The 27,147-nt window shown below is 39.9% G+C and overlaps 1 protein-coding gene across 1 annotated transcript in view; it reads left to right on the top strand.

Moving 5' to 3' along the window:
• TRUB1 (TruB pseudouridine synthase family member 1) overlaps window positions 1-26,702 on the top strand; it is a 35,870-nt gene extending 9,168 nt beyond the window's left edge. Inside the window, exons 4-8 of the mRNA XM_065639380.1 lie at window positions 10,417-10,498; window positions 16,074-16,146; window positions 17,554-17,693; window positions 18,807-18,863; window positions 20,238-26,702. Of these exons, the coding sequence (XP_065495452.1) occupies window positions 10,417-10,498; window positions 16,074-16,146; window positions 17,554-17,693; window positions 18,807-18,863; window positions 20,238-20,452 (567 nt within the window). The 3' untranslated portion in view covers window positions 20,453-26,702. The remainder of the gene's footprint in view (window positions 1-10,416; window positions 10,499-16,073; window positions 16,147-17,553; window positions 17,694-18,806; window positions 18,864-20,237) is intronic.
• Window positions 26,703-27,147: the final 445 nt, after the last annotated feature.

Raw genomic sequence — 27,147 nt, 5'->3', positions numbered from 1 at the left:
ATGACTCAGTCTTATGGGTGACTGGTCTGTCTCAAACATGATGTAGAAGTGGTTTCTGAGGGGGTAAATGGGTTAGAAAATGCTACCTAGCAGCACAGTTTCCAAAGCGGTAATCCTGTTTTAAAGCCTCTCATCTATCGGAACATGCTGTTACAAGGAAGCAATGAGGTAAACGGTCAGGGACTCATCAGAGAAGAAAATAAGGAAGAGCAATAGGCAATGAAATTCTCCATGATTCTAATACTTTCCATTTGGAGGAGATGTGTTTTCTAACACATACAGCCTTTATTTTTAGGTGGAATAAAACAGGGTAATTGAAATTTTCAGACTTCAGTTCCGTGCTTAATTTGCGTGTTTTTCAGTGAGATAACATCTGGGTTCACCCTGTGAGAATTTGAGTCATCCTAGTGTGAGTGAAGCCAGAACTTGGCCATCCACCAAACGGTGATTGAAATCCCTGCCTCTCAGTGAGCGAAAATCATTGGCGTATTGGTTTTATCTGAGGATGGAACTTGTCAAGGTCCATACACAATCCGAACGCTCAAGTGCTCAGTGACGTGAGGGGAATTGTCTGAGTACTTTCAGCTGGTTTCACAAGCTTGGGCAGAGACTAGTTAAAATAGAAAATTCAAACTCAAAGGTGGTGGCTTGTCCAGAACAAAACACTATCCAGAAATAATAATTAAAAAAAAAAAAAAAAGAAAAAATTCCCAAGCTGGATAGAGTAAAACCCAAACTCCAATTATAACACAAGGACTAGAAAGAGAAAGAGAATATGGGCACAATGAAGATGCATCAGTGACCTGATATGTGACAACTTCAATTTAGTATAGTTGTTAAAATCTGAGTTCTTATGAATCCTGGATGGAAAATGAGTGCTAGTTCAATGATCAGGTCTCAAAACTTGCCAGTCACACTTGTGTCCTGTGAGAGAGGCTTTGCCTAAGCAGGGATTGGTTCAAATCCTGTGATTTGGGCTTAAAGTTAGTATGTTGCAAAATTGCTTCTCTAGAGGGTTGGCACCAGATGCTGCAGAACAAAGTGTCCATAAAAAAGGTTGTTTCTTTACCTCCTGTGATTGTGTTACTGTCCTAAAAATTAGGCTGTAATCTGTATCCCTTAACTTCTCAAACAGAGAGGTTGCTAGCTTTCTCCATGAATTCACTTTTTTTTTTAATTAAGTCCTTGGCTTCCATCTTTTGGCAATGAGTTAAATGAATTAATAATGCATTAAAAAGTACATCTAGTAGTTCTATAAGGAGCAGAACTAATGAAGCCTTTTCTTGTGACTTCGTTTGTTTACAGCTCGTTAGATACCAAAGCCCCATGTGGACTCTTTGGTATCCAGTAATACAGTGGGGCTCCCTCTGGAGCCTTTTTCTTAGTAGAAGCGACAATAGATTTATTTCCTCTATTGGTGTGTTTTCAGGAGGCTTATAAGAACTTGGTAGCTCTGCAACCTCTGTTCATCTGCCAGCATTTGTGTATTTGAACGTTAACATGCACATCGTGATGGTGTAAGCGCTATTCCTTTGGAAATCCTAATTTTCTTTTTAAAAAGCCTGTGTGGTGGTTTGTGTGTGTGTGTGTGTGTTTTGGTGGGTTTTTTTGTTTGTTTGTTTGTTTTTAATGTATTTCAAAAGCAGTTTGTGCTGCAGTTCATATGTTTGAGTTATGAGTGCAAGAAAACTGAGTTGACTTTTTCTTTTGAAGGATGCTCTTGGTGGTGTGTGCTCTTGCTTTTAATCTTAAAAATTTCTCTACATTGTCACCAGCTGAGCTCTTTGCTTCATCTTGCTTTCTTTTGGAGCTGGGTAAAACCAAAACTACTTATTTCATAAAGTACATAGTGATATGTTCTGTTTTTTTTTTCATATTCATATATTGTCTTAGAAGGGCAAGATTTGTGGGTAGTGGTAATACTTTTTATTAGCCTAATCGGCATAGCATGGAAAACTAGGCATTTGGATGTGCAAGCCCTTTCTCAGGTCTAAAATAGACTGGAAAACTAAGTGTATTTTAGATTTGGTTAGAGTTCAGTGAAGTAGGTATCTTTTAGACCATTTCTGAACAAAAAAGTAGTTAATGCTTATGTCTGTGGTATTACCAACAATTCTGTGTGGGCAAGCAGTTATAGATAGGACCCCAAGACTGTTCCACACAGATGGACTACATTTTATTACCTACTTTAATAAAATAGAGTAAGAAAACAATTTATCTCCTGTGTGGTGTAGCAAGGGTTTGTTCACAACTGATCAGCCAAGCTTCCAGTCACGAGGCAAGGGGGACTGTACATGCCTGATGATTCTTCAGATCCCATCTTGCTTGTGTTCATCTGTGGTTTTAGTTGCACTTCCGAATTGCATTTATATCATATCCAACTGTCTCTATTTGCCTTGGAGGAATCCAAGTAAAAGTAGTTTGTTTTTATCTTTAGCTCTTTCCCTAGGACATTTTTCGTCTGCAACACCTTCTCATTTTTCACTCTGTGGTTCATGCCCTTTTACGTTCTCACACCTCTTTGTTTGTGGTATCCCATCCACAGTAACCAAGGCTCTGACTGAGTTTCTTTTTGAAGAGAGATGGGAGAGGTAACAAAAAAAAGAGTGCAGTATGTGACCTGCTCATTTAAACAAAATGGATTGTAGCTATACAAAATGTCATTACTTTGCCTCTGTTCAAGCCCAGAGAAATTATTGTTTCCTTACAAGGGAGGCAGGAAAGGAAAGCAGGAGATGATAAGGTCGTCTCCTAGGGGAAACAGAGAGCCTGGTGGATTATACATTGTGGCATGTGAAGGGGCTGGTGTGAGGTAACATTATAGTGTGCCATAAATACAGTACCTCTATTGAGCCTGTGTTTTTTTCTGAACCCAGGAAAGTTATGAATTTTGGTTCCCAGGCTTGTTTTGAAAGGTGTTTTATATGTTTCCCTTGAGGAACAGGACTGGCAGATTGGAGATGGAGTGATTGTTTTATGAGAGATGTTAACCTACAGGCAGATGGATGTGTAGACTGGGTAGCTGAATTCTTCCTGACAGGTAGTAGTTGCTTAATTTAATGCATTTAGTTACCATTTTGTGTGTTAGATGAATTTTATTACATTCCCCAAATATAGGTATAGGACAAAGAAATCTTGACATTTCTGTTACGTGGTATTTGTTATGTTATTGTGCAAACATTCAAGGAATATTTCGTTGTATGTTTGCACAATACAGTGCAAAGATGTCAAGTCTATTAATAAAACTTGTCCTACTTACGTCTGTAGTCTATAACAGCTATATCCAAGTACTGCTATAATAGTTTGCCTTTTTTTTTAAACTGCTGCTGACACCTGAGAAAGTTTTTGCAGAATCAGAACTTTCTATTGTAATTCTGCAACCCCTTTCCAGAGCAGAGGAGGTTGGTTCAGAGACCCAGTGTTTTTTATTTGGTTTCTATTCTGTGTGTATTATTTTACATTACTGACAACTGATTTCTTGTTCCTTGAGTGCCTCAAGATATTAAGTAGAGATCAATGTCACTTTATGAAAGTATGGTTGTCCTCCTCACAAGGAAAATGCTTATATAAAAGGAAGGCTGGGAAGATGCATGAATGATGTTGGCTTTTATGTGTTTTGAGAATGTGTAGAAGGTGTTATCAAAACTTGGAGTGGTGTCTGTACAAAAGATGCACCGAGAGAATGTTAAGCCCGCATAGTGGAGGCTGCAGGAATCAGGAAAGCGTTAGCTGGATAAAATGGTCTTAAATGTGCCGCTTACCTGTTACACACGGTCAACATTTTGATTACCTGTTACTGCAAAACATACAATACATTTTTTTTAGGCTGCTTTTTTGGTAACAAATCATAAGGAGAGAAGAGGCTGATTTGAATATCTGCTCTTTCCTGCCCTGCCCAGTATCCCCAAAACAAAGTTGTAGAAGAAGCAGCTGTTAAATAGCGTAGATACATACTTTCCTGTGGTGGTGCCCTCAGTAAGCTGGCTTAACATGCTCGAGTCTCTTCTATGTTCACCCCAGAGGCCTAATCTATTAATAGCTCAGCTTCATGCTCTATTAATATTCACACTTTTTTTAAACTGTTGAAAATCTTGAGGAGACTGCACCTATTGTGCTGCAGAAGCTCTTTCCTCCAAAGATGCAGGATATTTTAAGAGCATGCTCTAGTCTGATTTTTCTGTTCTTCCATTCATGAGGTCAGTGTCACCTTCTTTCCTCTTGACCTTTCTATAATTGTGTATATGTCTGTGCTACATGTACAGCTAGTTCTTGCTCGCATTCATTAAAAAAAACCTGCAAGACTGCAACATGGCAAAGCTATTTTTCTCTTTCTTAATAAAAATCACAAGGAAAAAAAATATGTTAGCAGATTTAAAGTAGCCATTCTCCCTTGTTTTCTGTAGTGTTCCATTCTAGTAATTTTGAGATTCTCTTACCACTGCCTTTTAGAATTTACTGTGTCTCGGCCTTAGCAATGTCTTTGAATTCACCTAAAGGCTTTCATGCATTTAATTTTATCTATGAATTTGTATGTACCTATAAAGTCTTACCCCTCTGGAAGGATTATCTTATATTTCTGGGCAGAGAATTATGGATTTCCTTACAACTCTGTTTTTGATAGAAGCTAAAGGTCATCTTTGTTTGTTTTGTATAATCTGTGGTGTAGGTGCTAGACAGAACGAAGAGGCAGGTACAGAACAGGTGTTAAAGCTGAGGATGAAATCTAAGAGCCAACCTGAGATATTTTGGTGAGAGAAGTTTCCACAGAGAGCAGGTGTCTGAAAAGGTTTATGTGAAGAGACTGTGGGTAACAAGCGGCTGCTTTTGCACATTAACCTGCATCCCCTTGTGGATGTTCTGAGCTTGTATTGTGTTTAGAAGTGGCACGTGGCCATGATGCTACCTCGGGTGACCTAGTGTTCCCGTTACTGGTGGGATTGTTCCTCTCCCATCCCCGTTCCTGCTTTCTCTCTCACACCAAAATTTAAACTTGCTACAGTTTTTAGCTACCACCTTAAAGCTTCTCTGAACTCCAGGTAAAGTATTTTCTGTGGGTTCCCCTATTACAGGTGGTTCTCATCCTTCACATTGAAAATCTAGTCACCCCACATATTTGAGCTTTTAAAATAAGCTGACGTAAGAGGTCAGAAAATCCTGTTAGTCCAAGAGTAAAGACCAGATAGTTCTTCAGCAATGACAGTACAATTACAGCATCTAGCAGTAAATAAAATTTAGTGCAGGCTTAGCACAAAGTCAGCTTTTTCTTTTAGGAGAAAAAAAATGAATGGTAGAGAAGATAAATTGTAGTGTTTGTGTATGTTAAGAGGACATGTTTGGTGTTTGTGGTTTGTTTGTTTGGGTTTTTTTGAATTTGCTCTGTCGTAAAATATGGAACTCCTCCAGCATCCTGCAGCCTTTATTTTGCCTCTGCGCAACCTGCTTTTAAGAGATTAGGGCTCTATGCTTTTAATATATTGGAATCTGCTTAGTGAGAGTGCTTTGTTTTGGAAAATAATGGAAACTATGGCAACCCTTGTTTTTTTTCCAGCTTATTTGTCTACCTAGTGTACTACTTTGGTTTGGGGGATGATTAGCATACTGGAAACCACTGGTAGCTGCTGCTGTTATACAAACAGCAAATATCAGTTATGTGAATACTAAATCCAGAGCTCCTTAGTTGTGCTTTAGAAATCATCACACACGAAGTGAATATTACAGTAAAACTCAGAGTTTAAGGCAGAGCTGTCAAACTTGTTTTCAGTGGGGGCTACATCAGCCTCGCGGTTGCCTTCAAAGGGCTGAATGTAATTTTAGGACTGTATAAATGTTGGAGTAGTTACATTAGTACAGTCCTGAAATTACATTCGGCCCTTTGAAGACAACCGCCAGGCTGATGTGGCCCCCGGTGAAAAGGAGTGTGACAGCCCTGGTTTAAGGCCTCTTCACTATCTCAGTGATCTAAGTCTACGAAAATGCAGGTGCTCCCACCAGGCGTGCAGACTGGCTGGGTTCAGCACAGGAGCACTGATTCTGATCAGTGCTTGCCTGCTGCGTGCTCGCTCTCCTTTCCTTCAGGTTCTCTAGAGCACTTGGTTTTCTGTTTGTTTGTTTGTTTTGTTTTATGTTCCCTCAAACTTGTCAGCCACATGCAGACATCAGTTTACATAAATTGACTTGCGAGTGCGGCTTCTCTTGCCCAGCTTTCAGTCTCTTGCACAGGGGACTATAGCCTTTTAAAATTTATTTTCCTTTACAGTTCTATGTTCAGTTGCTGCCGTGATTAGAAAATGGGTCATCCTTGGATGAACTCTTATGAACTGCCTCTTCCAGAGAGCTTGCTTGCCCGGGAAATTCTTGCAGTGGGAGCCATGTTAAAATCTTCCTGACAGCTACTAGTGACCTTATTTCGTAATTTCTTGTGTTTCTGTCTAGCTCTTCCAAAGTGTTGCTTCTTCGTGTTTGAAAAAGCTTTTAAAACATGCGGTAATTTAAGATTTCAAGCCTCTGGCTTCTTTCCAAATACAACTTTGATATATTAACAGTTAAAACTGAGAAGCTCTGTTCCCTGCTCTGTCTGGTATTTGCTCTGATAAGTGGGGCAGACATGCCTGGCGCTCAGCCCACGGGCTGCAGCCTCCAGGAGTGCCCCGGGTGGGCTGTGCAGCTCAGCGCTCTGCTGGCTCCACAGCCCCTCTAACAGGAGAGGATTCTTCTTCCTTCTCCTCCTCTTCCTCCTTTCACAGTTAAATACATATACTTATAAAGTCTGGCTTTTTTCTCTGGCTTTTTATGGATATACTTTCCCATTCTGTTTTAGTATAAGGATTTGGATATGAAATAAAAAAGCCAAATTATGGCTATTCTCTTACTAAAACATTATTGTAAACATCATATGGTTTATTGCTTGTGAGAATTTTGACTGTGCCCTGTGGTTGTGACTCTAAACCAAAATTCCTCTTCCTAAGATCTGTCAGATTTATTACAAGGTTTGTAATTTGTTTCTTTGGGGTTCCTGTAATCCAGTTCTTCCTCCAGTCCTGGCTTTTATGGCTTGTTTCTTTCTAGTCACAGATATGGTGGTACACTTATGGCTGCTGGGGCACTTCTCTGTCTTTCTGGTCTTGTAGAGGCAGCACCCACCATCCATGTCCCCGACTGTGTGACAGAGCTTTTGCATTACATTGTCGTTGACAGAGTGCAGTGGTTTGTCACTGTAAAGCATCATCTTAAGGCTGTCTCACTAGTGTGAATGAGTTGCTTATACTCGAGGGCTTCTGATCACTTTGCCTTTCGTTTCAGTTGCCGTAACGTCAAGAAAGCGGTTTTCTAGAAGGCTGGGAGATGTAGCCGTTCCCTATTTCAGGATAGGTGGGGGAAGGTCTCTGTGCCCTCGGAGTTGTTGTACTGTTGTACAGCTGTGAGGCTCTGCTTTGGGACCCTGCAGACCACCCTTAGAAGTTGGAGTTAATGCTTGGTGCAGCAGTGCTTGCAAGTTGTCGCTGGGAGTACTTGATCTTGGCTTTTAGTGCACTACAGTTGCATATTATGGAGGCTCATAGGGAAGCTGAGGTGCTGCTTTTAATCTTTCAGTGGTTTGGGTCTGGGTCTCAAGATGAGTAGAAGACAAGAATGTAGGGGCTACTGAGAGGCAGAGCGTTCTCTTGACGAGCTGCCGAGATAGGGACATTCCCATCACAGTCTGCACTTTTTATGCTTTTCCACTGCTTGCAACACCTACTACCTTGTTTGGGTTTTTTTTCAGGTTGAGTGGGTTGCAGGCAGTGTGGTTGTGAGCAGTTGCTGTCTGTGTTCCTGCAGTGATTTGTAATTTAAGAGTACAGGAAGAATGCCCCTAGATGTATTTTATAAAACTGAAAGAAGTAAATGATCGTGACCACAGGTGAGAAAAGGTCACCAAAGACTTGTTAAATGACTCAGAATCTGTTGGGTGCTTCTGAGAGCAGTATGAGTTAGAGTCTAAAGAGAGTTAATGCTGAATTTTGACATAAAATAAGAGGAACAATAGATTAAGTCTGGACTCTTATGTTACCTTCTACAAGCTCCAGGTCCTGCACACCAACAAAGGGGAAATAAACCCTATTAAGTGGCTAGTAAGAATTATGATATATAATTGTAGATACCCAAGGGCACTCTGGAGACTGATCATAAACCAACTGTAATTCTTAATTTCCTGACCTGTTATAGCTTTCTTTGTGGATTATTGCATTGCTGGCTTGAGTCTTTTGTGACTCTTTAAAGGCTCCTGCTAGGAATGGGGATTTGTGACTAATGCTTAAGGAGGGCTTTTTGCCATTTTTGCAGAAATTAAAGGGTAAGTCAAATATTGAGATTTGGATTGTATTGTTCATATAGTTTGTGTTTACATATAAACAGATGATACTATTTCTCCATTGCTGGGAGGTAAATATAACATGTTTTTGTAACAGCTAGCCTGAAGCAAGATCGCCAAAACCAGAATTAAGAGGAAGAAAGTAATTCAAACCGAAGTAGTATCAGTGCTTTGATTTGGAAACATCTGAAGACGGTGTGTGAGGCTTCAGACTTTCAGATTTAGAGTTTTATTGAACTGCTAAGTTAATTCATCATGTTAAATTTATTAAGATCTGCTCACATGTTTTTGTTAACCTCTGGAATAGTTACTGAATAATGTCTCTTTCTAGCTATGCTATTAAATGTTAAGAACTAGATCACTGAATGTCTTGGAAAGCAGATAATTTTGTGGTCCTAAAAGCAGATAACATTAAAATGTATTTAAATATTTGTTGTGGTGCAGCCTTCATCCATTCTTCCTTTAGTTTATTTCCATGTATTCCAAAAATATGTAAACTTCAAGAATTTGATTTTGAAATGCCTAATTTTGCAGTTGTTGGGAGGTTCAGACATCTGCAGTATTTAGGAAAAGGTATCCTTAATGCGGTAAGCATAGAATACAGTTATTTTTATATCGAAGTGTGCACTCCACTGCCTTTTGTCTGACTATTCCTGCTGTTTCCATTTTGCAGCAGTTGCTTGAAGAAATACGTTCAAGTGGCAGGTTGTCACATGGAACAAAATCAAGGCATGTCTTAGTAGTCCCATTTTGTAGGTGTCATTTATGTGCCCACACTATTATTACTTGAGCTTGTTTGTACTTTTCAAGTACATGAAAAAGGACGCATTGCATTAAAGAGTAAAATGTTCGTGCTTATGCATGTTTAGATGTGTTTCAGTAGAATTTGCTCAACCAGCTTCTGGAAGATGCATCCTTTTACAATTTGATTCACATTTGTGTTAGGTCAGTTTGGAGTAAATTAATTGAAACCTTACTGGGAATTAGGCATGTGGAACACCTTGATTTTTCTCTCCTAGGCTATATAAGTGCTTTACTTTGAAGGGCCCTGGGCTTAACATAGGGCTGAGGGAACTGGAATGGAATGGGCCAGGCAGTTGGTCAAACTGCAGATTTTAATGCCTGAAGGTATCTCCAAACTTGACCCAAACTCATGTTACAGAGTGAGTCTTCATGTGTTGGCAGCCTAGTGAAAAGACACAGGGCGGCTGGTTCACGGGCAGATCCTGTCAGCTCCAGTAACTCTGGCCGTACACGCACAGCCTGGCAGTGCTGAGGGTGATGATGTGGAAGAGAAGGACATCAGCGATAATGCAACAGGGACAAGAGCTACTGGCCTGGGAACAGGTTGATTCCTTCTTGCAAGATACAAACACATAAACTGAAGAATTCTTTAGGAAGAGTGGTGAAACAGAAACATTTGGAGAACCCGTGACAAGCAGAGATGTCACTTGGTGGCCTTGCTTGCACTCCTCGTGCTAATCACAAGGTCCTTACCAGATTCCAGATGTTCAAAACTCCAGCTTTAGGCTATTGCATATCAGTGCATCACATGGCAGAACTGTTGCAATGCTTTGCCTTGGAAGTGGGTGTTTTGCTTTTACAAGTAAAGGTCTTTGTGTCTTTTTTTTTTTTTTTTTTTTTTTTTTTTTTTTTTTTAGATTTTTAAGGAACAGAAAAATTGTGTGTGAAAGGTACTCTTGTGTGCCTTGCTTCAGCAGTGACATATGACACCCCACAGAGACTTTGATTTTACCACCCTATTATCTTCTTTGTGGTATTGATGTATTTATAGTAAAAATTGGATTCCATGTTGCTTCTCCCTGGGGCTTCTAAAATTGAAATCATAGGCGCATGTAATGTGGGATTTAATTTTTGTTTAATGTCTTTTCATCTTTGCTTTTAGTTACACAAACTTGCTGGATTGGCTATTCAGATAGCAATCTTCCTGTTCCGATTTGAAATAGTTGGTACTTGCAGTGTTTATTAATAAAAAAAAAAAAAAAAAGAGAAAAAAGAAACAACCTTGAAGACCTGACTCACTAATCTCTCTTTTTCCTTCCTAGAAGTACACTGCCATTGGACTGCTGGGCAAAGCTACTGATACATTAGATGCTACAGGAAAAGTAACTGAAGAAAAACCTTATGGTAAGCATAAATGTTTCTATGTACTTGATGTAATTTGAAGGCACAAATGGTCTCTATTTTAGAAAAGCAGAAGAGATGTTTGGAAGTCTGTAAATTAAATGTAAATGTGAAATCAAACTAGGATTATTTCATCTTCAACTTCAGTGCTCATGTAATGCAGACCAGCCTCATGCAATTATGGCCAGTACAAGTGTTCATTTCTGTTGGAAGAAAACAAAGGAGACATTAGGAGAGAGAAAACAGGATTGAGCAGGGCTGTGCCATTTTAAATCTTTGACAGTCTGACAAATGACATGTTGTGTCCAGTAAAGTTTTCTTCTTTCAGTGTATAGTCTCATGAGTGCTCTTTGAGTAACACCCTTCAGGGCCAGTGGAGGAATAAAATCCTTAGATCTTCCCTCTAGGACTCCCCTTTAACTACAGACTGCTCAATGTAAAATGGGGGTGGCATAAACTACTTTCTGCATATGTTCACCTACCAGATCTTGCTCTTGCTTGCAGTCTGTGTCCTAGCAACTTTAATAAATGAACTTTTCTGACCCACAGAGCAAAAGTGCAGGAGTTTAAGACCTCAAAGGTAATCCTGACTGTGGCTTTGTTGGAGTGGACATTCCACAATACCCAGCATGTCTTAGAAAAAATGGAGGACCAACCAGGGACACACCCAATGTATTTGCCATTAGTTCTTTTACAATCTGGGAAAAAAAGTAAAAAATCCCAATAGGTGACTGGTTGCTTAGCAACTCTTATAGGTCCCACACTGTTTGTAGTACCTGGTAATAGTTACATGAAGTAAATTATCTCTCTTGTTAATAACATGATGAAAACAGTAGCCTGGATTCCACCCCTCACCCCCAATCTCCTTTCTTCTGCAGTTTTGCTTTTTGCACGAGGCAGGGAAGTGTGAGTTTCTTGTCCACATTAACTCGATGGATCATTTTCAATAGTATTATTTACTAGTTGATGTTATTCAGAGATGTTGGATCATTTGCTTCTGCTTCAGAATCAAGTTCTAAGTCTCTCTCTAAGCTTCTGAAGGACTGAGCATCCCTGTGGTGTTAGAGTTGCCAACACTTCATGATGGTTGGAAAACACTTTCTTGGTTTTTATGTATACCTCCCAGAAAGTGGAATGCTGTGGTTCTACTGCACTGAATAGTATTCATTTTAGGTAGTTGCTCACATATAAACCGTGAAATATCATTTCAAGTAGATGCAACTCCCATGAACAATTAATTAAAAAAAAATTGCTTCTTGAAACACTAGTCTTGCTTTTTTATTTTGTACTGTTTACTGCAGACAGAATTTAGAACGGTGGTTTTGCATGCGTTTCTTTCACTGGCAATTTTTGTTGTAGTAACTCCCACCTCTGCACCACCTCCTCTGTTACGGTGGTTTAGCTTTCTGTTAGATTGTGTGCTTGGGGAGCTGGTTTGGGTTAAAAATACCCCCTTTTGAGTTGCTTCTCTTAAACTGAGATCAGTTGCATGATCCAGTTCATCATACAGTCTCATGAAGAGCAGTACTGGTGTTGCTGGGGCTGTGCAGTTTTGGGTGCTGGATGAAGTTTCCTTTTGCTGAAGCTGACGGCTGAAAGAAATGCTCGTGAAATTGGTCTAAGTTGCTTTCCATGTCAGTGTAAATCAGTCAAATTTGAATTCTTCAGAAAGAAGAGAGAACATGCATACTTCTTTTTTTTCCATGCTATCTACATGTTTTGTATTTCCTTCCTTATTCTTCTGATAAAGTATGTCTTTCTCATCTTTCCAGTGTATTCTCCAAAGCAGCTTGTTTTCTGCATAATTCTCTGGGTAGCCTACTATCCGTAATCCCGCTTAGTACTCCAAGAACAGACAAACCAGATATTTGAGCTGAATTTCAGCTTTCCTTTGACACCTGGAGGGATCCTGGGAGAAGGAGAGCATCTGCTAGGGAACAGAAATCCTGCAGTGCCAGCAGCATCCAGGATTGGGCTTTAGTGCAGAGAAGGGGCACTAAAACAGCTTGCAAGATATACACAACACTTCTTGTGGTCCAGCGGAGTCATTCTGGAGGAAAGTGCTTGCGGAAAGTTTCCTGCTATATTAACTATAAGAAAGTGTTATATTTTAGTCCTGGAAAGTGTCCCTAGACAGCAGCTTAGAAAGCAAACAGTTGTGTATTACAGTTAGTTGCAGTGAGAGGATGTACTAAAGAGAGCTCCTTGGGTTTAACCCCCTCCCGAACGTCTCATGGTTTTTTGTTGGTTTCTTATCAGACAACAAATTTACATTTCCACATGAAATTAGGTTATGTTTTCATACAGCTCCCGGGCTATCAGATGCTGACTTTGGAAGCAAGTAGTGTTTCGCATTCCGCTTTACTGAGAACATTAATATTTTTTCCCCTTTTTTTAGTGTTTGTAACTATGCACAGGAATGCACATTCTGAAACCCGCTTCCAGCTGCCTGCAGACTATATCCAGACATGGAGAACAAAATTCATGAGGATTTTCTGCAGGTCTCTGCTGATTATGCTGGTATATGTGTTCAACAGCACTACCTGAATAATTTGGAAAAAGTAGTCCTTTCAGCATTCTGCTTGTCCGTTTGCGAATAATTTGTGCTGGGCCAGACTGAATCAAGGTCATCTGCTCTAGTTCTGTTGGACTGACATGGATAATTCTGGTGTTCCGTTTGGTGTAGCTTATTAACAAGTGCACGGCAGTGTCACCCTTCAGTGGAGGCTTCTTGAGGTTGTGGCACAATTGGCACCTTCTGGTTTGGTAACGTTGTTTAACTGCCTTCATGATTGTAGCAGGAAAATTGATCAGCCGTCACCACTGTTCAGAAACACAACTGTTCTTTAAAATTTTCATGTTAAAAGCTAATAGGCTTAAACTAAATGTTTTTAGAAGCATTGAAGGCCAGAAGTTTTGGGTGCTTTGGGATGCTCAGAATCGTAGGGAATGGTCCACTGGAAGACGCAGAGTCTGTGCAGAAATCACAGAACCATGCTGTCAGTCTGAAGGCTTAGGAGGAGATTTAGAAAGCAGCATTGGATTGGACGTATTCCAAAGAGTGTTCTCACAGAGCCGGTACAATCGTTTTGTTCTAAGCTAAGGCTGTCGTTATTCCTGGGGACCGGGTGCAGTTGTCCCGTGGGCCAAACCTCGACAGTCCTCACTGAAATCATTGTGAAGCAGGGTGGCAGCATCCGCACCCCTCCCGGGAAGCACACGGAGCTGCAGTTTAAATCCAGCTTCTAGCAGAAACTCCTGGTCTGCAATACAGCAGATACTTGGTATTTGCAATGAGGATATTGAGAGGAACAGACGAACTCTTGGTGGCAAGTTCAGCGACAGATGTGTCCTGCAGAAACATCTCTCAGCCCCTTACTCTCAGGGACCGGAGAAGGGAAGTCAAATGGGGAAAGTTTTGGAACTGTTGGTGCCAAGTAGCCTTTCTGGGTATGTTCGTATTCCATGCTTGATGGAGGGTTGAGTCCAAATGCTGCCCTAAACTTGCTGACCAGACAAGTTGTTAACCTGCTAAACGCAAGCCTGCAGCCAGGTGAGGGAGACGAGTGAGCCGAGGGACCAGTTCTCCTGGGTGGCAGGACTGTTCCCCCCCGTGCTGCCGATGCGACGGTGGGAGCCGAGAGGCGGTGAAGGAGCTGGTTCCCATGTGGCTGTGTGCCCTGCAGAGCCATGAGTCCAAACTGATGCCTGGGACAAATACACGATTTAGACATAGTGAAACTTTTTGTTTGGGACAAGATTAATAGCGCATTCTTTATAACTGAGAACTGGATGAAAGCTCCACCAGCTTGTGTGTTGTTCTAGGAGAGGGCAAGATGCCAGTTTGTGCCATGATGTATTGCAGAAGACAAATATGATTTATTTTCAAGCTTAGCAAACTCATCTGTAAATATTTACTTTGACAACACATCACACAACTTTGTTTTTTAATGGCTTGATGCCTCCTTTCTCACATCGGGGATGTTTTCTTTTTTGTTTTTGTTTTTTTCTTTTCCTTTTCCTTTCCTGAGGTAGAGATTGCCTATAGCATGAGTGATTTCCTTAGAGGTGAGATGTAACCTCTCAGTCAGGGGAATACGAGATCAGAGCAGGAACTGAATCAGGTGTCTCATCAAATGCCCTGGCCACAAATGCAGTTCATGAGGTGAAAACTGAAAGAGAACCCCAAGTGACACTTATGCTTAGATCTTAAATACTAAATTCTAGCATGAAGCAACCTGGGTTTCACAGGATCACTGGCATAGAGCTGGGTCGTGCTAACTTTCCACCACGTAACTTTGTTGCTGAACTAAAGTAATACAAACAGAAGATTGAAATAACCATGTAAGAAGCTCTTCAGAATATCCAGACTTACTGTTTTGTTGTTCCTCCCCCATATTCTGATGTACCTCAGTGTCTCTCAGCATCCCTGACGGACTTTCATGCCTTGCAACCTTGTCGTTAATGACATTTCTTGAGACAGCTGCTGGAGCTTTGGGACAGCATCTGCTCTTGATGCTGCAAAGTGTGCTTGGCAAAAGTGAGGTATCACATTGCCATCTTCCAAAGCTGCTGTGGAAAGAAACCTCTTCTTTTTTACTTACAGCAAGAAATAGATTTGTTTTGTAAGGTTTGCAAGTAAAGGGCTCTTCCAAAACATAATGAAGGCTCAATAAATACATTTGGTTGTTTTATGTTCCAGGATGCTGTTGACTTAGCAGGGTGACGCTAATTGAATATAACTTACAAGAAACAGGACTAGTCAAGTCCTAGGCAGTAGAAGTTCACTGAAGTGCATTGTGATTATGGATCTTATGTTTGCACTCTCTAAACAAATTAGGGATGAATGTCATCTCTATTGAATAGTATTTCAAAGAACCAAAGCAATCAGCTACTTAAGTTATAGCCTTCTAATAAAAGTGGGACAGATGTGTACATGTGCTTTTAAAAGAGAGTAGATTGCCTAAAGCAGCTATTTTCCTTTAACAGGATTTCTTCAGTAAAATTGCCTTACTTAATATATAACAATATCCTGGTGTGCATTTGCAGGTTAATTGTTTGATACGGAAATTTGATGTGTTGTTCCAGATGCAGTCTTTTTCTTCACTAGGAAAAAAAACCAAACCACAATGCTTTTGTTCTGTAATAATATTTTCTTTTCCCCGCAGTCAGGTACTATTAAAGAGAAGTTACCAAGGTTAGATGAGCATTTTATTCTTTTTGGTTCTTTAACAAAAATCAGAGTAGGACAATTTTGTAGTTTTTGCATAGTTCCCAACAAAAATGAATTTGTAGTCCCAAGAGAGAGAAATTGCAGAAGAAAACTGTGTATATTGAGATTTCTGCCCTTCTGAAAGCATCCAGACTGTCTTAATCACCTTGGATAGTTTGTTCTACTCTTTTTGTGACAATTCACCCTCCTACCTACATTCTGGTTTTTATCTCTTTTCTTTGGTGTTTTTCACCCAATCTAAATTCAGATGGGTGGGAACTCTTCATTATATCTGCAGAACGTGACCGATGCCATTAGAGCCATGTGAATAATCCATGCTAACATACTACTGTTTTCTTTCTACAGATCAGATAACAAAAGGAGATCTGGAAAATGTGCTGCAAAAGTTCATAGGGGACATAATGCAGGTTCCTCCACTGTAAGTACCACAATATTCAGATACTCTTGGCACATATGCTTAGCTGTTGGAACTTGCCAACAGAAGTCAGTTCTCTTAGAAAAAAAAAAAAAAAAGACACATTTTGGCAAGAGGCTTGAAGCAAGGCAGTCTGAGGAGTTCAATGTTTGCAGGTCATGCCCATTTGAACATCAAGCACAAATGGTGACTTGGAGTCTGTGGGTTATTGGGGTAAATGTAAAATAGTGAAGCAGCCTTAAATGTCCTAGGAGGGGTTGGTGGGTTCTGTCCTGTCTTCCAGTTAGAAAGCAAAGCTCCTAGTCTTTAATTTTTTCCGTGGGGTAAGGAGAGGCTTACTGACATCTGTGTGGAAGTGCCTTAAATGACTTTGAATTAGTTTTCTGAAAACTTAGGGTATGAATGAGTGACGAGTGACTGAGCTTCTGTAGCTCAGCAGATTTCTTCTAGTCAGATGAGCCATAGTAGCTGGCGATGTGCAAGCTTTTAGCTTGTGACAGGTGGCTTTTATGGTGATTTAAGCTAACATGCTTTCCTTTGCATTTACAATGGGTTGGTTACTGCGGTTCCAATGTGAGCCCCGCAAGGTCAGTAATTCAGTGAGTGTTCTGCTTCATGTGACCTGTTTCAAATTACCCTCTGCTAATATGAGCAAGATCTTTTTTGATTTTTCTGCAGTCATCTTTCTGTCAAGACCAAAGTTGGGGCTTTGGATAAAACTCCATGTAATCAGTGAAATTATTTTTTTTGCTCTATAGTGGTCCCCTAAACACCCTAGAACAAGGCTACATAACTTGGCAGTTGCTGTTCAGGGAAGACCCTGTTGTGAGATGAGGAAAGGCGCAAGGCAGAAGTCCAGGAGCTGCCTGTGCAGCTCCCAGAGCTCAGCCCAGCACAACACTGGCAGAGAGGAGGCCCTGCAGACTGCTGAGAGACACTGGGGCAGAGGCAGCTACAAGTGTTGTACCCCTCATAGAAACACTTTTTGTTTTCATAAACTACCAATTGAGTGATGAAACACTTTTAAATCTCTACAGCAACAGATAAATACAGGGCCATCTCTTGTTTTCCAGTTTATGTAGCTACTGGTGAATGAGATGATTTCTGTCTCCAAGAGATTTCAGAAGCACTTGCTAGGTTGTGGTTTATTGGGTTTTTTTGGTTTTGTTGTTTTGTTGGTTTTTTGGGTTTTTTTTTGTGGTGTTTTGGGTTTTTTGTTGTTTTCTTCGTTTGCATTTTTTGGGGTTTTTTGTTGTTTGTTTGTTTGTGGGGTTTTTTTGGTGAGGACTTGGAGAGGATTAGAAGGGTAAAATGTGTGCTGCTGTAGTACAATATTAACAGGATCTGGAGGATGAGAAGCTTGTTCTATTACAACTGTATGACACAAATTTTCATGCTCTATCTGATCAGCTATTCTGCTTTGAAGAAGGATGGAGAAAGGCTGTCAACTCTGATGAAGAGAGGAGAAGCAGTCGAAGCAAAGCCTGCTCGGCCAGTACGAGTGTACAACCTCTCTCTCCAGCAGTTCCAGCCACCACTGTTCACACTGGGTAAAGGCCAAAGAATGTTACATAGAGTGATGCCCCCAGCTTGTTAGTGTTTATTTACACTCAGAATGAGACTAAGATAATGAAATGGGTTTCATTTCCCTCAGCTACTTATTTTGGTGTGAGCCCATGTGCGGAGACTTTCACTGTGCAGTAAAAGCACCATATTCTGGTTTTAAGTTAAGCTGATTATATGTAATCTTCCCGTGAGAGAAAATTCTGGGAGGCTGGTCAGGGGATTATTTGCATCTGTCGGTGATCTTGCAACCTCCAGCTCACTCCTCCTTTCTCAGGTCTACTTTGCCCATTCTTTTATCCAGATGCCCAGACCTGCTGGCTTCTCTCCCAGAGTGCACTTCAGTATCAGTTACTGTCAGGCCTCGTTCTCGGTTGAGGAGGCAGGATCTTGTCCTTCCTTCTGTTATATGTGAAGAAACTTGGGTAGTACATTAAGAAGCACATGAATAAATAAACCAGAAAGACTTGTAAATGTTTGATGCTACATGAGGTCGGGATAATGTCTTGCACTGATCAACTACCTAGCTAACCCATAGTCCTCTGGTGGACCAGATGTTATATGATGAGCAGGTATGGGCGACAGAACTCAGTGCTGTGTTACTTCAGCCCTTACTTTTTGGTTGAGTGACTAGCAGCTGATCACTGGCAGAGAGGGAAGGGAAGGGCTGAGAGAGCAGGGAAAGTTAAAGGGGAATTTTAAAATTTTATTGGTGCTGCCTGTGAGCAGTATCTTAAAAGCACTGATAGCCAGTTTAGACTATACTTGAAATAACTTGCTTTCATCATTAGAAATATGAAACAACCTTCTGAAACCTTTAAAATAAATAGCACTGAAGCATTTGTTAACATACCACAGCAAGTACTTAATTTCTAGTGAGTTAGTTCAGTTGCCATTGTATTTGCTTTCTCTCCTGTCTGGGTTAGCAATCTCACCCGCACATATGTTACAGGATGAATAATTGATGTTGCATTCTATAAATATTTTATCGCTGGGTTGTTTGCTTAGCGCATTTTTACATTTATGTGGGGGCATGGTTTCTATGTAAAGTAGATTTTACATTGCATTGGCAATTTACCATGTCACTGTTAACATTCCAGATGTTGAATGTGGTGGTGGCTTTTATGTCAGGAGCCTGGTCAGTGACATTGGCAAAGGTAGGCATGAAAAAAACTCATGAAGGTTTAAGGAATGAATGTGTCTCTTTAAGGAAAAATTTCATCATTTTCTATATCTCCAGTGACCAGACCTATGTGTTATTTTGCAGAACTGTAGTGGTATCACTTGTTTTTGTATAATACACTATTTTCCTTTGGAGCCTGGGGGAGTGAAGGTTAAATTGCCAGAGGACCTTGGGGGCTGGGGGATAAAAATTGAGCAAGTAATAGCTCTGAGCAAGATAAAACAAGGTAAGGTGGGGATTTTTTTTTTAATCTCCTCCATATGTTAAACCTAATTCAGATTAAAAGTAAGAAGAAGAGGAAAGATACTGTCTTTTTAAGTGTTTTTCATCAGATTTTGAAAACAGATTGCACAGAACATTATCATGCACATAATAAACCCTATCTGCTGGAAAGGCTTGTACATTTCTGATGATTTTTCTAGTGTTTTCTTTCTCATTTGCCTGAACTGTGGTTTTGCTTTCCCACAGCGTTATTTGTCTTGTGCTCTGTATCTATCAAACTGCATGATGGAGGACAGATAATACATTTAATTTTTTTTAAATGATACATTTGCCGATCAAGAATGCAAGTGACGTGGGATAACCCTGTGAATTTCAATGTTGTTATTTGTACTTAGGCAAGTCAAAGATGCTGCTACAGCCTTCTGAGCATACTGGCTTACGTTTAGTCCTTCAAAATGGCAGACCAAGATAGAATCTGTCCTCTACTGCTTTCTTTTCAAAAATTTAAAATGCAGTAGAAATCTTCCTGCATCAGAAAGGACAGGAGAGAATAATTTAGTATACCTGTGTGCTTACAAGTCATCTCTGGTTGCTGTTGTGTTTTATACCCCTCATTATGTAATTCTCTCCTGCTGGTATTTATTTAACATATTAGAGCATTTGTTTGTATCTTTTAATTTTTCCTTATCTTAGTTTATATTGTCCTGATAGGCAGCACAGGATAAAAACGTCAAAAATCCTCCTTGAAGGCAAAAAGTGCTAAAGCCTCGAAGTCCGTGGAAAAATAGTACATGGTCTTCTAAGTCACTTGTGAATACAGAATGTTCTGCTTATGTCTAATGTCATTATTTCCCCTTTTTCATTCTGATTTAAATCTGGAAAATCTTTTGACAACTTTCTCTCAGATTTTGAACCCTTTGCTACACTGGAGATCTATTGAAATTAAAGGAATTCCTTGCGTCAAATTTAAGAAGATATAATCAACTGATAAAACTTTATGAACGTCCTTCTCAAAGCAAGCAGAATAATGTAGAAAGCTACAAGTAAAAATACATTTTAAATGAGTTGCGAATAGTTAAACCTGACCATGCACTTTTTCTAAATCCTTTTTTCTCCTTCACTGTAGAACTCTCTACCTGTGCCACTATGCAAGAGCTGACCCGAACCAAACAGGGGCCTTTCACGCTAGAGGAGCATGCCCTTCATGAAGACAAATGGACAATTGATGAAATTGCACGATCCTTAGAGCATTGCACGTCTCTTCTCCCGGCAGAGCCATCTCATAAAAAATTGAAGGCAGAGCATCCTGGTGAAACTGCTGTGAGCTGTGAAGATAAGTGATAAGTTGGGTCAAGGAAAAAGACCGAATGATTGAGACATTTTAAGATTGGATTTGGATTGTCTTGCCTCCTGTGTAAATTTACAAGTCTGTACTGGGAGGGCGACAGACTGCAGAGCAAGAAAAATGGTTCTTTTGTTTTCTGAGGTTAGAACATGCACTGAAAATATCCAGCGCTTGCTGTTTCCTGATCTGTTTATTTTCCTTCTTGCACACTGTAAATGGGTCTGCCACTGATGTCAAGTCTTCATAAACTTTTAAAGAACTTTTAGGGTGCCATGCAGCTGTGGTTGCTAATTCCTCAATAAAAAAATTATGAACCTTAAGGTTTGATAAATGTGCTCAAAAATATGTTTTTTTTCTTTATAGCTGTTAATTGAACCCTGAAATACCATGGTGACAAGACTGTCATAGCTTGGAGGATACAAGAACGTGGTGTGGCAGTTTGCTTTCTTGAAATCCATTTCAGGAAATGTCAATTGAACTGTAGTTTTTCCTATGCAAATTGTTCTTTCAGTCAAATGTTATCTAGAATGCATTAAATGTAGATGCTAATATTTTACATTAAGTCTGAAATACCGGTGTAAGTGCATAGTTTTAAGTATGAACAATCCCCGAAGACAACTGTTTGATAACAACTGCTCTGAAGAGTGCAGTCATCATTACAGGTGTAGGTATCTTATTCTGGTACAATGTCCAGTTTTAATTTAAAGTATTCATAATTTAAAGTAGTGTTGACTGTTGTGCCCTTCATAGGGCTTGTGGAATCTACTTTTGCCATCTGTGTGTTGCTTGAGCTGTCTCTGTGGTTTGGGTAGAAGGCTGATGTGCTTCTGGACTTTGACCGAATATGGTCCTGACTGGGCAGGAGAGGGACCCACCATCAAGGATCCTCGCTGAAACCATTTTAATTCACTGGGGCAGAGAGGGCCTGTTCCAAAGTTCGTGTAGACAGAAGAATTTGATTGCACTGATTGTTTCTCACCACTGCTACCCTTGGGATTTTCAAAAGGACTAAAATCCAGTGCTTTGAGAATGCTAAAAGGCACCCCAGTTTGTTTCCATGTGTGTAATGGACTATCCTAAAAGGACTTCCCTGTGTGTCCCCATACACGTTAGTAGCGGCTCTATTTTCCTCTTGTTGTAATGGGACATACGAATAGTTTAAACACGTGAGTGACATCTGAGAGAATGCCCTGCATTTGAAATTGTCACTGAAATGTCACCAAAGAGGAGTGGCCTGGCTGCTGTTGCAGGTTTATCCTGCTGCTGGCCAAGGGGCCTGCTGGGCTTTGCACAGCTCCTCCACCTTCGGGCTTTGGTGCTGGAGCACAGGGACTTGACTCTCTGAGTGACCAAATGCTGTAAAGTCAAGAGTTTGCACTTGGGTTAGGGTGTAACTTTGTAAAAGAGACGTGAAAATTTCGTTTAATACTCTGTGTTAACTTACCGTGCAAAGTAGCAAGTCCATTATCTTGGTAGCTAATTATCTCTATTGCTTAAAAGAAGTTGTGATTTATTCCCAACTTGACTTGAATCTCCACATGCTACATTTTATGTCTTTGTCTGCACCTTACAAAAAGCAATTTCTCTGTGTGCTGGTATTAAGTGAAATGATCAAGTTCCAACCTTACTTTCAACCTAAGAAAAGAAATAAATATCCTAACGTTTCTCATTGCAGGATACCTTTCTAGACATCTATAGGGCTTTTTGTTTTCTGTAAAATAAGAAACTGAACTCTATGCAAGATTAATGGAGCTTTTGTGTAGAGGGAGGATAGAGTTTATGTTTTATTGTTCAGTAAACAGACAGTTTTCTTCTTTTGTGTACTCTTATAAAGAACTTAAGGTAAACGATAAAAGTACCACAAGCAAATTGAAATGTTAGAACACTGTAGCAGCATATTTAAAGTACAATATGGATGAACTAATCATTGTAAGAAATGTTGATTTCAGAGATGGGAGAAAAGAGTTGTGTTCAGTAAGAGAACAGTGGGATATTTTAGTTGTTTCTTTTCAGGGTGGGTTTTTTGATACTTTGAATAGGAACAGAGAAGAAAGAGATTATTTCCTAAAGAGATCAAATAAAGCAGAAAACATAATTTTCCAGTATACTTATCTTGAATGATCAAAGACTTTGATTGAAACACAGCTTCTCTTATTGTCTAAATCTGTTTTTTCCAATAACCTAATTTATGTTATCCCAGTGGTCTTCTGGATTAAGTTCTCATTTTCTTTATTTATTTTTCTGCTCTTTTAAAAATAGCCCAGTAGATGTAACTCTGTTAGTTTTCTGGTTTCATCTACAGGGATTTGTTTCTTCAAAAATTAGTGCTGTTGAGAAATCTTTCTATTAATAGGGTACACTTGTATACAGTGTTATAAGTGTCTAGCACATTTTTTATCTCATCTGTTTGTTTAATGCTCACCATGGCTTTCTTGCTATTCCTTGTAAGACCCCCTGTTATTTTTAATTTCAGAAGGAGAATTATATTTTCATCAGCTTTCAGTTAGCTTGCAACCGGTCTGTTGCAATTCTTGCTAACAGATCTGTGATCCTGAGAAGACGGGATCCGTTCCATAGCCTAGTCACTCGAGAGAATGAAATGGCAATCAAAAGAAAGTATCCTGTTGACATCAGCAGGTTTTGACTTAGGCTGCAAGTCCTAATACACATAGAAAGTGTAGGGAGAGGAGGAACACAGTTGTACACATTCGGGTGTGTAGATGATGTTTCTAAAGACTGGAGGTATCTTTCAATTTACAAATGCAACTTCCCTCAATGCTTTTATTCCTCTGAAGCAAATAGAGGCTTTTGGCAGCTCTAGCTAGATTTTTTTTTTCCTGGGATTCCTCTCGTTTTCTCCAACACCAGGTTTTGTCACCTCCAGAAATAAATGCAGAACAACTTTATCTCCAATTGATGATGAACTTCTCCCCACATAACTTGTACTGAACTACAGAAACCATTTCACTTACAGGATGGGTAGCAAGTATGTCTGGTTGTAGTTGTAAAAGGGTGGATAGCACACACACCTATGGCAGAGAGCAAATAGCTGTTCTTTGAAGACACAGTGTGAAGAGTGCATAAAGTGAACAAATTATGCAATAAGAGCTCATTTTATGACCACTTGAATGCTCTGCCCCAGGTACCCCCGTGCTCTAATGAGTAAGAGATGCATTAGTCCCAATGAACAGTAACTGGGAAGCCATTGAAAAATCTAGGAGTAGCTTTTTTTAGATACGTTTTAATGAGTGTTTAACCCAGTATCTTGAAACTATCCATATCTGGAAGTAAGTGTTGTGTTCCCATGGGAACCTAGGAAAATACTAATTTTAACTGTTTTATTCTTACGAACATGCATGTCTCTGGGATACGAGAATTCAGAATTGTGCTATTGCCACAGAAAAACATAGTTTTTTCAAGAACAAAATATCCTGGATCTTGATTACTGACAGTCATGATACCTCAACATTAAGGGCTATTTAGAGTGAGGGAAAAGTGTGTATACAGTATTTCTGAGACTAGTAGAAGATTTAGTACTGAGTGCCCAGCTGAGACAAACAGTAGTTAAGAGGAATTTTATGCTACTCTGGCCAGAAAATCTTCCTGTGTCTGTGATTTACCGTTCAGAATATATCCTTGACGCAGACTGAAAGATTCGTCTTATTTTAACGAGTGTTTTTCATGGAGAAATTCCTGGTAGAAAAGCGTGTCCTGCTTTTTGATCTCAATATTGTCCCTCTTGAATATGGACTTGTGATCTTTAGTCTGTAGCAATATTTTACATGGTCTGGCCCTGGCTCTGCCTCTGCTGCTGGTGCTGCTTCAGGCAGATTGACAAGGGCTTCATAATTTATCTCCTCCTAATGCCTCTGCCTGGCTGGCTCTCTTTCTTCTTTATTTAAATTATAGTTTTTCTGTGCACTTCATAATATATTTCTGCTGCCAGCATGTTAAGTACTTTTAAAATACTTTTTAAGTAAAATCAATATGATCTTTATATATATATGTAAAAATAAATCAAATCTGAGCCATTAGCAAAATATTCTAGGAGTGCCTTCATCAATAACTAATCATTTAGCATCCTTACCCTGCAGTTCTGGTTTTGATTTATATGTTTATTAAAAGAAAATAAAGTCAAACTTTATCCCTGAATTTTGGGATACCTTAGGATTTTGGTTTTTAGTGTAGTAGATGGTGAAGTTTCTATTCTGAGCGGGAATGGCACTGAGACTTTAATGGCTGGGGTCATTCTGTTTGCTTGGCAGTCAAGGAATCAGTTGGCAACAGTATCAATTTTATTGAAAAGGCTTTAGAGAGACAAAGCAGGAATGCACGTGTCTGCATGTGAGGGTGTGACCACAATATTCAACCAGAGGCAAGTCATAGAGATGGTGAATGGATTCAGCCAGCCTGGAAAAATTACTGTCTCTATTAAATAGCAGACAGTGTTTCTAATAGCCATGGGTTTAATTTGCTTCTTTGTGAGACCTGGTTGAGGAAATCTCCAGTGCTTAAGAGCATGTCGAACAAGCAGGTTTGTCATCTGGATGCTGATGTCTCCACTGCAGGTGATGAGATGGCAAATCTTTTCTTACTGTCTCAGGGATCAACTGCTGAGATCGTGTAGGTGTTAAACAGGCAAAGCAGGAAATTGGTAATTGGGAGCGGATAGTTTCAGTGCTCAGGACAAAAAATGGACTATATTGCAAGAAGAAAACCATATTTATTTTTCCAGTTCTGTTTTGGGGGAGGTGCTGGTGACACTGCCATGGCTCAGAGAAAGTTTTAGCATGGCTGCCTGAGAAAAGCCTAAATGTTTTTGTTATGAGTGTGAATGTCTTGGGCGTTAATCCTCTTCCCTCCTCACCTCTAGCTCAAAGAACTGGGGTTAAATCAAAGCAGCAGCTTCTCCTCGACTCCTGTATCTCATTGCACCGTGTGTTAGGGATGCTGAAACAATCCTGTGCTCAGACTGTGGGCTGTAAAAGGGCTTATGTGGCTTGTCCCAGAAGTTGACAGTAACAGAATGAGTAGGACGAGAAATGAGGTGATGGAATTTGTAGTATAAGCACACAAATGTCTTTACAGCCTACAAAATAGCCTTCCTCTTACCAGATGTATTCATCTTAGGTTACAGTTCTGTGCCTGGCCTTTCCTCTTTGCATCCCATTAACTTATCTGCTGTTTGACACAGTTCATCCTAAACCTCTCATCCTCTCCTTGGGAAAGCGTGGAGCAAAAACGCCGTTTCTGAAGGGACAAGAAAGCTGGTAACAAAGTAGAACTGAAAAGGACGAGGTGTGTCTGGTCCCTTTCTTACCCTCCACTTTGTATAAGAAAGACGTGGTCCTGAGTGCTTTAGTACTCTTTCTCCAGGATTATTTTAGATATTTCAGAATTAAGTACTTCAAAGTCAGATCTGCAGCTGAGTGAATGCATTAAAACCAAAATACATCATTTCACAGATGTCACGCTACTTTTAGCGGCTTCAGAACATGATTTTAGAGCTTAAAAGAGGGGGTGGGTAGAAAAGGAATGGGAAGAGGTAAATGCATATTTCAGTTGCTACATTTTTGAAATAGATAAACTTATTTTAGGTAATCATGTAAGAAAATACATGAAGTATTTTATTGGAGTGAAGCTAAAGGACACAATTTTTACTACCTTTTCTGTTTCTTCTAGCACATAAAACAATTAGCTTAAATACATCATTTCAAAGCTTAAGAAGCTTTTGTGTGGAAATGCATGAGAGGCTGTTACTGTATGTTGGTATGAAAAAAAGCATTTATTTTCATTTCAGTAGTTGAAAAGATAAGTCTCCTATGACGCCCTTCAAAAGGTAGTGTTTTACCTTGCTTATATTGAATTGCTGTAAATCCTTAGCATAAGTTATTTCATGAGTGGCAGGTTCATGTTAAATCATTTCCTGCAGCTGGCTTTCCTAGGGGTCAAGGAAACTGTTTCAAGTGCTGGAGGTACAGAATGCACATTCCCACTGTAAATGGAACATTGTGCACACACACACCATGTATTTTAAACCAAGATTAATCTCTATAATCTTTGTTATGCAGATTGCTCCTTTAGTAAAACGTTATCCAGACCACATTAAACCTGGCTGCAGCTTTACTGCGTTGCTTTGTATACAGTTTCTTCTTACTTTTGTACTCTAATTTGACAAAGGGCACTGGCAGAATGTTGATAATTTTTTTTTTTCTTCTTGTCCAGGTGATTAATGTCACCCAGCTGCTGCTTATGCACAGGGAAATTACTGGCTTTAACTTCTGTACTTCCTAGTCAGGATTTCCTCGTGCTGTGCCCTGCATCTCTGCCAGAGCAGCCAGCAGCTCTGGCAGAAAGCAGCTCGCGTCCACCTCATTTGTCCCTTTCATGGACTGGCATGTGAAGTGTTGATGGTGCAAATTCTGTGCAAATGAGCTAGACTGTGTAAGGATAAAACCGCATGTCTCGTCGTGTTGCTCAGCGAACCTCCAGCAAAAGACAGAGGAGACAACAGGGGATAGTGGTGTTCTGGGCCTCCTCCCTCTGAGGAAGAGTCAGTGGAAAACCTCAGCGAGGTCTATGGGTACATAGCAAACTTAAAGCCTGTGATGATTTCTCTTGACATCAATGAAATGACTGCTTTCCTGGCTTACTAAATTATGTAAATTATTACACACTGAATTAAGGCCTT

The sequence above is a fragment of the Caloenas nicobarica genome, chromosome 7 (genome assembly GCF_036013445.1).
Source record: "Caloenas nicobarica isolate bCalNic1 chromosome 7, bCalNic1.hap1, whole genome shotgun sequence".
In the NCBI taxonomy this organism is placed as follows: Eukaryota; Metazoa; Chordata; class Aves; order Columbiformes; family Columbidae; genus Caloenas; species Caloenas nicobarica.
The sequence above is the reverse complement of the archived record's forward strand: the minus strand, read 5'-3'. Positions and strand labels throughout refer to the sequence as shown.